The 15826-nt window shown below is 46.6% G+C and overlaps 1 protein-coding gene across 1 annotated transcript; it reads right to left on the bottom strand.

The window, feature by feature from the left end:
- Positions 1–7004: 7004 nt before the first annotated feature.
- LOC131421692 (apolipoprotein L3-like) lies at positions 7005–13749 on the bottom strand. The gene is made up of 3 exons (XM_058568450.1): positions 13719–13749; positions 11065–11191; positions 7005–7866 (listed from the first exon to the last, which is right to left on the bottom strand). The coding sequence occupies exons 1-3, from the start codon at positions 13747–13749 to the stop codon at positions 7005–7007; spliced, it is 1020 nt and encodes a 339-aa protein (XP_058424433.1).
- Between the last annotated feature and the right edge of the window lie 2077 nt (positions 13750–15826).

Raw genomic sequence — 15826 nt, 5'->3', positions numbered from 1 at the left:
TGGTTTGCAGTCAACATTTGAAGTCAGCATGGCCTGGAGGGTGAAATGCACAATGGAATAGATTTGGACACCAAAGCAAGACAAGGACTTCACTATGAAAGCTCCATACATCTGGAGAAACTGTGTGGGGTTGGAATCTAAGGTGTTCACCAAGGAGGGTGGAACATGATTCTGTATTCATTGCTGTGATTGTGCTCAGGTGACACCATTTGCCCCAGCAGTGGGCTGTGATTCTAACTGCACCCAGGGTTGGTCAAACTTCACTAAATGCTGGCCACCTCTTTGTGACACCAAAAAGACAGAACACACTTGGCATGGTGAAGAAGAAGAAGGAATCAAAGTGCGCAGGAAACTGGAATGAGATCTCTCATGGATTTCCCACCTACACTGTGTTTCCTGACAGGGCCCAGGAGATCTCTCTCTCCTTTCACATGAGGAATAAATGGATGACTAGGAACTCTCTAGACTCCAAGGTGGGGCTGGGACCCTGAGCTCTTTAGGAGGGAGAGATCCCAAGAGGTCAACCCTAGGGAAGGCAATTCATGGTCAGAAGAAAAGAGAGTGTAGGTGTCGTGTCAGGCAGCAGGGAGGGTAATGATCGGGGCTCAAGTTTGGTATGCAGAGGTTCCCAGCAATAGAACTGATGGACAGTCCAGGTACTTTGTAAAACCCAAAATCTGGTGAACAAAGAGTAGACACAGGTCAACATGCTGGACAGTCTCTGTTTGTCACCCAATTCTCAGACCAAAGTCATGGGACAGACCTAGAGCCCTTAAAGGAAAAGGCAGCCAGGAGTTTGAGAAAGGGCCTGTCATACGCCATACATGCAACCTGTGAACATTCCTCCTATGTGTTCTCCAAGGACTGGGAGCATCCCCTCAGGTAACACTGGACTAGTTAAAGGAAACACAACATACCCAGGACTGTTAGATACTGGCTCCAAGGTTACACTAATTACTGGGACCCAGAACAATCCAGAATGACCATGGTCTACTGGTCAGAGGGGATGCTTATGAGGGTAAGTAATATATGAACGTCTGATTTGAGATTACCTCACAATAGGTCTATTGGCACCCACCCTGATATGGTTACCATTTTCTGGGTACCTGAGTAGATACCTGGGATGGGTACTCTTGGAAACTGCAGATTGTTCACAGAGACCCATGGATAGGGGCTATTACAGTGAGATAAACCAGTGGAGGCCATTGAGTTTTATATAGCTAACAAAATATTTAAATCAAAATCCACACCAAATTCTTGGAGGAATTACAGAGATTGGTGCCATCATCAAGGCTCAAAAGGGTAAGAGTAGTGGTTCCTACTACACCCTACTCACCTCTCCAGTTGGCCAGTGCTAACCAGTGATGTGTCTTGTAAAACAGTGGCAGGGAGCTCACAAACCTACTTGGGTGGAAACTCCAGTGGTAGTTGCCATTCCTAAGATGTTATTGTTAATGTAGGAAATAAATACAGCTTCTGGCTCTTGGTATGTATCAATCAGTGTTCTTGGTTGTAAGCAAAGATACCAACTCCAGTTTCTTAGTGAATAAAAAAGGAAATTTATTGGTGTAACATCAGAGTTCCCCCATATCAGCAGGAGTCTGGAGACAGGGCTTGGAAAATAACTGTAAACCAAGGCAGCCCCCAGGTGACAAAGGCATAGAGCAAAAGAATCATCTTTTGTCAGGAACAATACGGTCAGGGCACTGCCTCTGCCACCCTGGGATATTATCCCTGCTGGTGCATAATAGTATCCTCCACCACCATTCCCCTCTTGGGCAGTCACTGAGAATTGGTTCTAAGCACACTTGGTCTTTGCTTCACTTGCTCCAGATTCTGGATCCCATGTGGTAGCAGCCAATAAATAAAGCTATGTTTTAGGCATGAGCCTTGGATTCCAGAGATGGAAGAATCTGGTCTCTCTGGTTTCCACATACAGAGAATGTTATGACTACACATGGTGGGAAACCACCCAACTAAGAAGAAGATAACAGTTTCCTGTGAAACAAGTCCACTACATCCAGGGGCCCCTAAAGTTGACACCTTCGATAGTAAGAGACAGAAACCTAAAACTCTAATTTGGGAAAACTAAATAGAGACATCACTGAAAGGTCCAGAAAGGCCAAATTGAGGTGCTTAAACCATGTCATCAGGATGCAGACTCTCTCAAATTTTGCTGGGCTTTCTGCCTGACACAGTGGTGTCAACCAGAACTGGCCTGCTGTGGAACATTTCTTAAGGGTGTTCCTGAAGAACAACAGAGAACATCTCCCAGTCCACTCTGCCTGGAAGGAGAAATGTCCTCAGGCCATAATTTACATTTTTTCTTGGGTAACAGCTAAGGGTCTGGCTGGAAGGTCAGAATTTTAGAAAGAATAAATCTGGAGGCTTGGTGGCAACAAAACTTACAGAAGAGGTATATGGATGGAGCTCCCAGAATGAAGCTAAAGCTGGAAAATACTTCTGTCCCATGTGAATGCTCAGTAGAAGGTCTCCACTCTCTGAGTGATTTAATAATCAATGAAGACAGCCTTTTTGGTTGCAAGTCTTCCCCCTTCCGCAGGCAGCCTAATGCTTTCAAAATGGGGTCTGTGACAAAGTGTCTGATAGAAAGGTTATGTCTAACCACACAGTATGGACTGCCCCGCATCAAGGTTGACTGGAAGCCTAAGGAATCTCAACCTCCAGAAGTGATGGTCTTAGATATCATTGAAATGGCCTGAAGGGGACTCAGCTGGGAGAAAATACTTTGGGAGGTGGAATACTGCCTCATAGGATGTGTTATGCTCTAAGTCCATACTCAGTATTTAGTGCATTTCCCCAGAACCATAATTTATGGATCTGGGAATTAAGAAGTGTGGATGAGGGTGATAGCTCTCATGATTACACATACTAACCTGCTTTCCAGAATTTTGTTTTCAATACCCATGACTCTGGCCCTTCTGGTCTAGAGGTGTTAGTACCTAAGAGGGGAATACCTTTCTTAGGGAAGACAAAGATGTTTTCACTGAACTGGCCATAGCTGATTCCTCATGCTTCTCCATGTGTGGATAATGATGAGGTCACGAGGTTGGATGTGGAAGTTGACCTTGATTCTCCAGAGAAATTCACATTGTTGCTACACACTAGGGCAGGAGGAATATGAGCAGAACTTGAGGGGTCCCCTAGGATTCCTTCTTGTACTACAAAACAAGTAGCAAATGTTAATAGAAAATTCCATGACCTTACTGAGGCAGGATCACCAAGAAGTTCAGGCTCTATGAGAATGAATTTCCCATAGAGAAGAGGAAAATTGAGCTGAATAACCAGTTAAAGGCTTGTGTCAGTGGCAGCAATCGTCAACGGTGGTTGTAGCCCCTGTTGCACCTCTTTGTTTCCTACCAATATCTATTTATGTATTTATACAAATATACATATATGCAAAATATTGAGAGAGGAGCCCAATGGAGTGAGAGAAACATTGGCATCATGCTGAGGCCCGCCTCTCAATGACATAACATCAAGATGCAGTAGGTGGAGATTATTTGCATTTGTCTCCAGCCAGGAAAGTGATGAGTGCACTTCGTGTTGTTTATGAGATCACTGGATCCATAACAGGTTAAGGAGAATCATGTTTATTTGTCTGAGAAGAGGGCAGTGAAGAGTGCATGTGTGTGTCTGATAGCCAAGGGGTTGACTGTATCTAGCAAGCACAAAATCAGGTGGCTTATTGATCTGAGACTCCCCCAAGATTTGTGTCCCTATAAATCATTCCTTCTCCTCATCCCTTGGCCTGACTTGTCCAAGAATATAGTCACTCAACCCAAGCTATTCTGTCTCCTGGTAATTGGAAAATTTAATCAGAGACCCAGGATTCCACATGATGGTCATTAAGTCATCTGATGAAAGGGCCCTTGAGGGGCAGACCATACATTTCTAAAGTTGGACCCTCTCAGATTCCTGTACTTTCTGACCTGTGTAGATTTTGGGCTTCTTTTCATTATTTGAACTGTCCTAGCCCCCTTCCAGCGGATCTGCTTATGTTAGCGAGACTCAGTTTCTGTTGCTTATAACCAAAGGAAACTAAATTGCTACAAGTATTACAGTGGAACTGCATCAAATGCACAGTTAGAAAAATGGAATTCTACCATCAGGGTTCAGGGGGAAATGGATTAGTGGGTTGCTGAATGACTCAATTACTCAGTGCCTGAAACACTCAATGCCCATGTGAAATCTATGCAGGAAAGTGAATTATCCAAGAACCGAAGAAGAACTGACGAAGAATTCAGGTGATCAAGCAAGTGGTTGGCCATGACTTTGTTGACTTCTTCAGGAAGAAATGAGAGAATCGATGGAAGGCCTCAGGGAGAGATGGGCTGATAGAAACTAGAGGGACTGAAAAAAGTCTTCTGTGAGGTGGTATATACAAAAGAACATATAAGGCACTGGATGCACTTTGTGAGTGATGTAGGAGAATTTCTGGGACAATTTTACATGTCCCTTGTCCCTTGCTTCCTGCCCTGGGCTCCAGTTATGGGAAACTGTTTGAAACTTACATGCTCTGCACATGGAAATACAGAGAATTAACGTCCACTGGAGCAAGCCCTTGGGGGATGGGAGCAATGATCAAATGCTTCCCCCTTCCCTCCCTGGAGAGGGTGATTCTGACGCCATTCCATGAAGGCTCCTCAGATGGTCCTAGCAGACTCAACTGTCCACATGGATGACCATGTCGAGAACACGTCTTTGTATCGATTTTCCTTCATTCTCTGCTTCCCTTCCTCCAGTACCTCCATCATGCTCCTGGGGATCACTTCCCCAATAAACCCTCCGTGAGAGAACCTTGCCTCCAGCTATCCCTTAGGGGACCCAAGTCTACTTTAGGCTGTATGGAGCCTTCAGGCTTTTGTCCTAATAGTAATGGGAAGCCATTGATGGGTTGGAAGCAGGTGCTTGATAAGATCTATGTTCTTAAGGGTCATTCTGGCCCAGTGTGGAGAATGGGTGGGGGTGGGAGGGGAGGCAGGGGCAGAGCCCTAAGAGTAAACAGAAGAAGACTTCTGGAAGCTCTTGCAGTAGTCTAGGTGAAAGATGAGTTTAGCTTGGGTGAGGTTGTTTGATGTCTGGCTGTCTCCTTCTATCCCTCTATTTATCGCTGACCCTCTCTCACTCCTGTACACATGCCCTTCTGATCCTAATCAGTCTCATGTACTGCATGTCAATCCTGGGTCCCGGTCACTGGATAAGGAACATGTTTGTGCTTAGCCCAAGCCAGATGTGCACTAGCTTCCCACAGGTGTTCCTGTGGGGCCTGTGGGGAAGCTGAGGTCTGAGGGAAATGACCAGATGGGAGAGCCAGAGTCCAGTGAGTGAGCAGGAGGAGCAATGGAGGACTAGCTCTCTGAGATCCTAGAAGACATGCTCACAGGGAAGAGAGTCAAGCATGCAGAGACGAAGTGAGCCCATCAATCAACACAACAATGGCTCAGTGCATCAGTCGATATTTATCGAACCAGTTTATAGAACACAAGACGAAAAGAGCCAGTCAGATCTGAAACGTCATCTAGTCCAGCACCGCCCCTCAACTGATGAGGAAACTTTAGGCTCACAGAGGGTGTGTCTCCAGACTCCAAGCTGGTTGATCTCCTCAACACACTGCAAAGTTCCTTGACCTGATGCTGGCATCTGGTTGCACTTCTCTTTTCTTTTTGAAACCAACCACTGTTTCAACACAGCATTTGCAATTTCACTGGTTCTTCATTTATCTCTCAGTGCACTCTGACCCCAAAGAACATCACTGATTTACCAAATGTTTCACCTACTCTGTTCTCATCAACACCACGGCTGCCGCCATCATTACCACCACCAACATCATCATCACCACCATCATCACCACCATGGCTGCCATCATCATCATCACCACAGTCATCATCATCATCATTATTAAGAAGTCACTGCCTAACTAAGATGAACGTGCTGGAAGACAAAGGTGAGTTGATAATGAAAAGATAGGGCTAAAGATCACCACCAAGGAAAGATTCCATTCTTGCTGGGACATCAAAGCATGGGGAGGGTCAATAGAGGACTCATGTTACTTCTCCGTATTCCAACAATTCCAACTCTTTAGTTTTCTCCTGTTTTCAACTCTGTAGTATTCCTAGACTTTTTATTGCTTGTTCCATCATGACTCTCTCTTGATCCATGACCCCAATGTCTTCTTTAGTCCAAAATCAAAGGTTTCTCCTCATTCATCTCACTCCCATTTCCCTCTCCTCCCTTATTCCAGGTGCCACTTCCCTTCCTTCTCTTTGACATACTTGCCATCTGCATTCACCTTGCTATGCTCAGCTACAGAATTGCCAAACTCGTTAACAACCAGTCCCATAAACTGTATCTCGCCTTCTTGTTACCGAACACAAATGCAGGTTCATTTACCTGCCACACATGAGGGGCTGAAAGAAAAAAACTGGAATGCCAGGCTTGGGGCAAGGAAAGCAGGGTTATATCAAAAGGCGCCAGAGGAGGAGATGGGAGTCAAAACTTAGACCCACCTTCTCAAAGGGAAAAAGGTAGGGGTTTTTATTTGGGGTTTTAGGGAGGGGAGGAGGAGCACGTGGCCTTGCTGGTTGGTGTCTTCCCACCAGCTTGTGTTTTGCCTTGAAGACTGACTTTCTTTTCTCTTGACTGTCTAGATGTTTCTGGTTAGTTTTCATCTTCAGTCTATGTTTGGCCTTGTGAGCCTGAATCTTAATGTGTGGACTTCTGGGAAAGACAGCTCACACATACAATAAGGAGAGACAGAAAGACATGGCTAGTTTTGAACAACAGCTGATTATCCTGAGTATGCACAGCTGCAGTTAGCAAAGCTTCTCTCAAAGATTGTTTGCTCTAGAGAAGATTTTTTGACGTTTTTGTTCTAGGTTTCACTCTTTTTCCCTCTAACAAGTTTCCTCCACGTTTGTCCCACCTTTGTTCTGCACATGTCCCTGCTCCCTGCACTGCTCTGGGGGGTCACAGAGTGAGGCCTACTGCAAACTCTCGTGGATCTGAGTGAGGATCTCCAATACTCTCTCCAGCTCCTGAGCCTGCTGCCTCAGCTCTTCAGCCGACTCTGCCTTTGCCCCCTTATGCAAGTGCACTGACTCTTCCACAAGGCTGACTACATTCAACAGAAGGAAGACACCTGCGGTGGCCCCACCCGCAATCTGGGCTCCTTTGGCAATTGCCAGTGTGGGACCTCCAAAAGCTTTCTTCATCATCTTGCCACTTTCGAACAAGATTTTCCCAACAGTGACGAAGCGCTTGGCATGGGCTGCTAACTGATATTTGCCTTTGCCCATCATGGTATCACGGATGTCCTTCTCAATAATTTCCATGACTTGGGTGAAATTGTTTGTCGAGGAAACAACATGGGGTTTGATGTGATCTAGAGTTTCCTTGACTATTTCCCCTTTGTTGATGTCAATTGATGGCAGGCGACTGGCTTTGACTTTTGCTGACAGCTTGCTTGAGGCATCCACAATGCTGGTGGACACACTGGTCACAGCAGCTGCTGCTCCCAGCCCTATACCAGTTGCTGAGAGTGCCAGACTGACCCCTGCTGTCACGGGTGCCAGAGCCAGGCCAAGGATGGTCAGGATGCCAGACACAGCACTGGTAGATTTGGCCACCACGTGGGAGATGGTGCAGTCCCTGTGCACCTTGTCAACCTTGTCTGCAAGTGCGTGGAGCTGTCTTATGTGCTTCTCAAGTTCTCGTTTCTCCAGAGCAAACTCCTTCAAAAACTTCTCCCTGTACAGTTGGTCTTTTTGGATCATGTCTGTGTCCTCCATGGCCATGGCTGTGTTCAGCTTGATCAGACCTTCATGTAGTGCATCTGCCTCATCTCTGTAACAATGAAAGTCAAGTGATGAAGTAACGCAGTTTGCTTATCTGTAAAATGGATTTAAGATCTCTTCTGCATAAGTCACAGAGCTTTTACTATGAATCAAATGGATGAGAATTTTACAAATATAAATAATTTTTTTCAACATTGAACACATGTTTTGTACATTGTAGATGCCCCACAGTATTTATTCAATCAGGGGATAAATACGTAAACGTCATCTTAAGATGCTCTTAGTAGTAAGTATTTGATAAAGACGTCTGCTCACTCAAGGGCAGGTCAACACCATCACTACCAAAGTGTTTGTAGAGTGACACTCCATAGATGAACAAAGAGAAGTAGGATTGGGGCAGAAAAACCTTCATTCAGAGACTCTTAGTGTGTAGTGAAGAATTAACCTCACCCACAGAGAGGTCTGCCCTTTACCCTTGGCTACTGAGAAGTCATCTCTGGCCCCTAGAATGTTCTGACTGATAGGAGTATCTTCCTTTGCCTGGGCCTTTGGCCACTGGACAGTCTGACAAGGTGATGTGTGATGGGGGCTTTGGGTGATGTGGTTCTGATCTCTGGAGGAACTGGAAACAAAAGGCATTAATTTGGCCTCCAGGTGGGGCTGGAGACTACAGGTCAGCCATGTGGGCAGCATGTGATCGACCCCCAATAAAACCCCGGTCCACTGAAGCTTGGGTCGACAAAGACGCTCTTCATGACTCAACTCTAGTCAGGCTCTTCTGAACCCTTTTCTCAACTAGGCCTCGACTTTGGCCTTCCATGTCCTGTCCTTGCCAGGCTGTGTCACCCAGGTTTAGCCGGAATCCTGCCAAGTCAGTTTAGTGAGAATCCCCACACCCTTGATCTGATCACGTTCATGACCCCCTACCTTTGACGTGTAAATCCTCAACCTGCCTTTAGCAAGAATCCGCCTACACTTGTTGTCTCCTCTTAGTAATTTTCCATCCATCAACTCACTCATTCTGCTCATTGGCTATAAATTCCCCACTGTCTCTGCTGAATTCAGAGTTGGGTGCAGTCTCTCTCTCCTTTATTGTGATAGTTTTGACAATCTATTGCAACAGTCCTGAGGACAGTATTCCTGACCATTTTAACAAGTGTCAGGATAAATTTTCTTTAACAGAGTGAGATTTCCTGGTTGGCAATGCTCCATGCACACTGTCCCACACTGAATATGGGAGAGTCACGCATCCTGAGGACAATGGAAGCTTCATGTGTGAAACTCTCCCAGACTCTGCCCTATGCGTCTCTCCTTTTGACTGACTGTAACCTGTGACGCTTCCCTGTAATAAATAAATAAAGTGTAGTGTGAGTATAACAGGTTTCAGTGAGCTCTGTGAGTCCTTCTAGGGAATTATCAAATCTGAGGGTGGTTTGGATCCCTAAATTTGCAGTTGGTGTCAAAAGTAAGGGCAGTCTTGGTGACTCTGCCTTCAGACTTTGTAGTTTGGCTAACTCTGCATACTTAGAATGAAAAAGACCCCAAAAACTCAGACCTAGAAGGGACCTTACTGATCATTTTGGCTGGTATCTGCTCTCCTCCAAGCCTGATGCCCTTTGACCTTCCCAGCTGAAGGTCACTGGGTCCAGCCACTGCTCCCAGTTGAATGGGAAGCAGGAGATCTCCTGATAACCCTGCTTCCCCTCAGACTCTCCAGCCCCCCTCTCTGACTCTTGACCCACCGTCCAGCACCCTGACCTCTCAGGTGTCACCAGCCTAGCTCACACCTTAGCTGGTGACAGCTTCACATGCAGGCACACCAAGTCCATGTGCATCTTTATGGAACCTCTTAAAGACTCAAGAGACTTTAAGAACCGTCTTATGACTCACCAAACCTGAAAAGTCCTGCATTTGGAGAAGATTTTCAGAAAATGTTTTCCTTTTGGTGGGGACTTGTGAGTCTCCTCAGAGTCACTCAAATTACACCAAATTTGCAGCAACCCATTCTGACATTGTGAGTTGTCACTAAGCCACACTGTCTTCCCACTGGTTGGGGGCTACTCTGTGTAAAATAAAAGAAGGTCCCAAATGGGAATCTAGAACCTCCCAGCTCCCAGGTAGGGTGTGCTGGAAACAATCACCCAGCTTTCCTACTAGTCCTCCAACCTGGACCCACCCCGGTTCCATGCTGACTGCCAGCTCTGACCCTGATCCGGGCCACCCTGGGCCTTTGGATGTGACGGTTGCACTTGGTCCCCCTGCCTTTGACCCTGCAGTTCACTCTAGGGCCTTCAAAACAAGCCTATCAGATTGAATTGCTTCTCCCACTGAACAGATGACTAATCTGAGACTCCAGGACCCAGAGACCTCTGAGACTCTGCCCAGAGCCCCAGAGCTGGGCAGAGAGTCCGGATCCAACCCAGCTCATTCCAACTCTACTGCTCCCTCCCCGCCTTAAGAGCCAGCAGGATCCTGAAGTGTTTGTACAGTTCCTTAGATAGGGAGAGAAATGGCTCTAGCCAGAATCTCCAGAGACACAAACTCATTGTGTCAGGTGTTTTCAGACTTGTCCCAAAGGAAGTCCTGCTTGGCTCTCATCTCCAGGAAAGAGAACCTTGGCCCCTGTCTCTTCCCAGCAATCTTATTAAAAGTAAACATTAGGGGCCGGCCCCATGGCACAAGCAGTTTAGTGTGCGTGCTCTGCTGTGGCGGCCCGGGGTTCGCAGGTTCGGATCCCGGATGCGCACCGATGCACCACTTGTCAAGCCATGCTGTGGTGGCGTCCCATATAAAGTAGAGGAAGATGGGCACAGATGTTAGCCCAGGGCCAATCTTCGTCAGAAAAAAAAAAAAAGAGGAGGGTTGATATTGGATGTTAGCTCAGGGCTGGTCTTCCTCACAAAAAAAAAAAAGTAAACGTTAATGGAGCACCTATTGTGTGTCAGCCATTATGCTAAGCACTTTACAAGCATTGTCTTATTTTTCTCACAATCAAATTGAACAGATGGAAACTAAGGCAGAGAGTAGGCAAGTAACCTACCCAAGGTCACATAACTGGCCCCCTGTAGGTTCCACCTCTTCTCAACCAGAGGCCATTCTCTGCCAGCACATGACATAGGGGAACTATTCCTCATGTATTGTTGAGAAGGGACATACTCAACCCCAACCACAGGAGACTGCCTGGAGGAGGTGTACCTGCCAGGAGAGAGAGCTGGGTGACACTCTTGGGGCACCACGTGGAGGTTACCTGGACAAATCAGCCTCAGCCACAAGTTGCTTCCAGGTTTTATCATTAGTCAGCAGGAGCTGCAGTTCCTCTTTGCTCACTGTGTTCCACAAAAACTCAATGGCATTCTCAATAAAGCTTTTGCTCTCTACGTGGAAAGAAAAAAGAATGAGTTTAGAAGAAATTGCAGTAGAGCATAAATGCTATTGAGTAGAAGGTGGTGAAATGTTAATCTTCCTGAGCAGCTGTCATCTGGGGTACTTTTGATGGAGACATCTAGTGTTATGGACTGAACAGTGTCTTCCCAAAATTCGTATATTGAAGCCCTGACTTTCCTAATGAGGCTGTAATTGAAGACAGGGCCTTTAAGGAGGTGATTAACATAAAATGAGGTCATAAGTGTGGGGCTGTAATCCAATAAGACTGGTCTCCTTTTAAGAAGACAAAGAGACACCAGATCTGTCTCGCTCTCTCTCTCTCTCTCTCTCTCTGCACACACAGAGGTAAAGTCATGTGAGGAGAGAGCAAGAAGGTGGCCGACTGCAAACCAGGAAGAGAGTCTTCACCAGAAATCAACCTGCCAGCACCTTGATCTTGGTCTTCCAGCCTCCAGAACTAATTAAGTAATTCCTGGGATCTAGATGTGTGTAGGAATTCAGAATTTTTAATCCTTTAGAAAGAGAATACAGGGCACATAGGGTATATTACTTACTACTTCCAGCAGGGTCTGGGCAGCACTCTGAAAACATACACATGTGTTTCAAAAGTGAAACAAATGAATATTCACATTAAATGGGAAAAATAATATAGTGACTATAAATAGTCTCAGGTCAGGAAAAGGCAAGATTACTGCCCAAATGAGTTACCAAAAAATGTGTGCTTTTCAGGGATTTGGAGATTATGGAATTGCAGATAAGGGACTGTGACGAGCATATATATGTGTGTACTGGGGCATGATATAAAATGTGTGTCCTGCTATAGACACACACAGAGGCACTATTCTTATTTCACAGAAGAAGAAAGGGAGACTCAGACAGGATAAGTGATGGCCCAGGGCCAGCAAGCAGAAAGGTCGGGAGCTGAATCCAGGCCAACTCGCAGACGTTTCTTTGACGTTACTTGGAAGACTCCTTATGTTTTAAACATTCCTGTGATTTCTGCGTTCTACTCTAGATTAGATCTGTTTTATTTTTTAATTTAAAAATAATGTTTCAGACTACCAACCATTGAGTAAAACTACCATGCAAAGAGGATTCCTCCTGCTAGTAACGGTTGCATTAGATGGGCAGTGGAAGGGGATCTTAAGGTGGATGCGGGGCTGAACCCAGCTGAGATCCCCGTGATTAATCTGTATCACCTCCTTCCCCCGGGGCTGGTCTCAGGGGACACAGCTCCCCACTGGCACCTCTGACCCCAGGCTGGCCATTTGTTAAACAAGAGATCATCTTGTTTCGAGGGAGAGTTTCTCCTCAGGGATCCAGTAGCCCGAGCCCTCTGTCCAGGGTCCCAGGTCCTGCTGGAGAGCTCCTGGCTTCTGATCTGTCCTCCTTCGCTTGTCCTTCAAGGTGACCAAGTAAAGCACAATTCCGTGTCCCGGGCGGATCCTGGGAGGGTTTGATTTGGTTACTAGGGCGATGCAGTGATGCAAATGACAGCAGTTCTGACAAAACAGGACTTGAGGAATCCTAGTGTGGCTGTGGGTGGAGGGTTGTGTCATTTTTGTTTTCTGCTTCACTGAAGGGAGAAAGGGAAGCAGGACTGAGATAGAGGGAACCCTCAGCACTAAATCTATGGGTTTATTGATTGGGGTGGGGGTGGGGGGATAACTGAGAGCTGGGTCTCTGCAGGGGTATTGGAGATCAATCGAATCAGTACCTGCCTGAGGCAGTCACACCTGGTAAGAAGGTGCTTATAAATGGGAGCACAGGGCAGATGCCCTGACACAGCCACGAGGTGAGGGGATGCTGGAGGAGGCGGGAGGTTTCTACCGGGTACTAACAGGTTCCAGGGAGAGGGGACAGCAACAACCCTTTAGGAGGTCCTACTGTGTGGCAGGCACTGGCCCAGACCACAATACACACATTATATTTGATCCTGTCAACAACACAAGGAAATACTCTCCTTTTACAGGTGAGGTTAGGCAAGGGGCTCCAGGTCACCGGATGCGAGGTGGCAAAGGCCAGACTGGGGTCCAGTTCAGTGGCCCGCTGCGCATCGCAGTGCAGTCCAGCTGACAGAAGGGTGAGAGCCAGAGGGAACGGCCTCCGTTGGTAATGCCTCAGGCTCAGGCAGAGCGGGGCTGGAAGCTGCACAGGGCAGGAAGGCAGGAGTAGCCTCCAAGGTTGCTGGTCACCTCCTCTCCCTGCCCTGCCTTGGCACCCCATCTCTCCTCCCACCTCTGCAGTCCCCCACATCCTGTGGGCTATCCTGGCCTCACTGTGGGCCATTTGATGGACAGTGGTGGGGTTAGAAAATGGGCACCTGAGCCATGGCACCCTGAGGAGAGGACCTGGAAGGAGACGCCCCTACGACCCCTGGGACAACTTCTCTTGGAGGGGCTCGAGGATGCTCGTCAATCACCTTCTTGAATCCTCTGTTGGTTAACTCAGCCTGGAGGCGCCACCCTCAATTATAGGTCATGAGGAGGAACCAGCAGAGAAGAGGAAGCTGACTACCTGGGCTGACCTCGCAGGCTTCTGAGGTCATGGTGTCAGCAGCAGAATCCCAGAGTTCCCTGACAGCTCACGAGTCTGCGTCCAGGTTGGGGGGATGTGTTGCTTCACTCTTGGGGAAGAGAAAACAAATTGTGGAGTCCAATGTGAGCCAGCTGTGGCAACAGGGAGCCGTGAGGGGTGAGGTCTCCAGCAGTTCTCTTTGGGATGACTGCAAATGCCGAAATGGACTTAACCCAACATGTTTCTCTGTCTCCTGGCTCTGCAGGTTGCTATTTAAAGAAAGTTACTCACCTCACTTCAGCTTACTCCCGAGACAAGTCAGAGTCCTGCTGTCTTTTGGGGACACAAGGAGAAGATAATCAGACTAGGAGACAGCCATCTGAGAAGTTGTAGAAGAAATAGAACCAAACACAGAAGAAAAGATGACAAGGAATGTTCTGGAAATTACTTGAGCTTGGGAACATTTGTGTTTACTAATTGATAATGGCTAATATTGATCGAGTGCCCATGATGTGCAGGCTCCTCATGTGTTCCCTCATTGAATACTTGCACACACTCCATGAGGTGGGTGCTACTGTGGCTCCCATTTTAAAGTGGAGGAAACCATCACAAAGTTTAGGTTTTCACCTAAACTCAGGTTAGCCCAAGTTTTCACAATAGTGCTAGAGCCAGGGCTGAACCCAAGTCTTTCCGATCCAAATTCCCCTTTTGTGATGACTATAGTGCACTCTCTTTAGTATACAAAAATACTTACACATGTATACGTTTATTTGTAAATAACGCTTCTCATTCCAAAACGATGTCTTGCTTGCGCACCAGTCTCTGTCTTGATCCAGTTCCTGGTGCTGCAGCATCCCAAAGCCTATAGCCTCCTTGCTTCTGCAAGATGCTTCATTCCATAAGGTCCTGGAGTCCTGCCAGGACCTGGCCCAGTCTGTGCAGCCCTGCTATGGACTGCTGAGCCCTCCTGATGGTGCCCAGGCTTGTCTGCTGTCCTCCTTCCCTCCTGGACCTTAGGTTGTTTCTAATTCTTTATGTAAATACTAGTGCAAAGAACACTCGCCTCACAGAAAACTTTGCCTGGGTTTGAGATTGTTTCCTTCATGTATTTCTAGAAGTGGAATGACTGGGTCAGAGGGCATCAACAAATAAAAATTTTTTCAGATCTGGAACCCCACGGTTTGCAAACAAATTATACCAATCAACACTCACAGTATATGTCGGCCTCCATTCTTTCAGTCTTACCAGTTGTCAGTGGTCATTTTCAAAAAACAGAGCTTAATATAGAGAGAATTTCTTTCAGTTCTGCTTGTGACTATCTTGCTTTGGGACACGAGGAAAGAAAGCAAATGTTGATTATGTTTAGGCACTATTTTAAGAAGGCAAAATAGCATTTATCAACTAGCCCCCCTGAGACCTGACTGAAATGATAGCAAATGTACTTGTAGGTATAATGACCAGAGTGGCTTACATTTGTGGTCTTTTCTCTACACCAGGAATTGCTCTAAGACTTTACAAATAATAACTTGTACTCTTCTAACAACTACTGACGTGTGTATAATTTGTATCCCAATTTACAGATAAGGAAACTGAAGCACAGATTTTACATGACTTGACCAAGTTCAGAAATCTTGTAAGTGGTGGTCTGGAGTCAAGGTTCAAATCTGCCAGCTGGACTCAAGAACCCACACACTGCCTCTCCTCACTCTGCTGCCAGTGAGAAAGAGGAATGGGGCCAACAGGAGACCAAAGACTTCAACAGATGTTTGAAGCCTGACTGGATGGAGAGGTGATAGCTGAATAAAGAGGAGAGGAGGGAGCTGCTATCAGAGAAACAGAGAGAGGGTGTGTAGGCAAGAAGAATGGTCTGCCAGGCAGAGCCTCAGAGAGGGCGATTAAACGAGAGGGAGGCCAAGGGGGAAAGCAGGGGATAAGTTCACCATCCTTATATCCCATCGTATATTCACAGCAGCCTTAGGTCTACACCAGAGGGGAAAAATCAGAACTGAAAGACTCCAGAAAACACGTCTGTATTTTGGCATTTATGGGTCCTCATCCAGTCAGTCTACAGGTAAACCTGCCGGTCAACCTACCTCCCTCGTAAATAC

The sequence above is a fragment of the Diceros bicornis genome, chromosome 25 (genome assembly GCF_020826845.1).
Source record: "Diceros bicornis minor isolate mBicDic1 chromosome 25, mDicBic1.mat.cur, whole genome shotgun sequence".
Classification (NCBI taxonomy): domain Eukaryota; kingdom Metazoa; phylum Chordata; class Mammalia; order Perissodactyla; family Rhinocerotidae; genus Diceros; species Diceros bicornis.
The sequence above is the reverse complement of the archived record's forward strand: the minus strand, read 5'-3'. Positions and strand labels throughout refer to the sequence as shown.

What these genes read in the sequence shown, in the direction of transcription:
- LOC131421692 (XM_058568450.1), bottom strand. Translation starts at nt 13,749, where the DNA reads ATGACCTCAGAAGCCTGCGAGGTCAGCCCAG. An exon ending in AGCCTGCGAGGTCAGCCCAG is followed by an intron (nt 11,192 to 13,718) that starts GTAGTCAGCTTC and finishes CTTTCCACGTAG; the next exon opens with AGAGCAAAAGCTTTATTGAG. An exon ending in GCTGAGGCTGATTTGTCCAG is followed by an intron (nt 7,867 to 11,064) that starts GTAACCTCCACG and finishes TCATTGTTACAG; the next exon opens with AGATGAGGCAGATGCACTAC.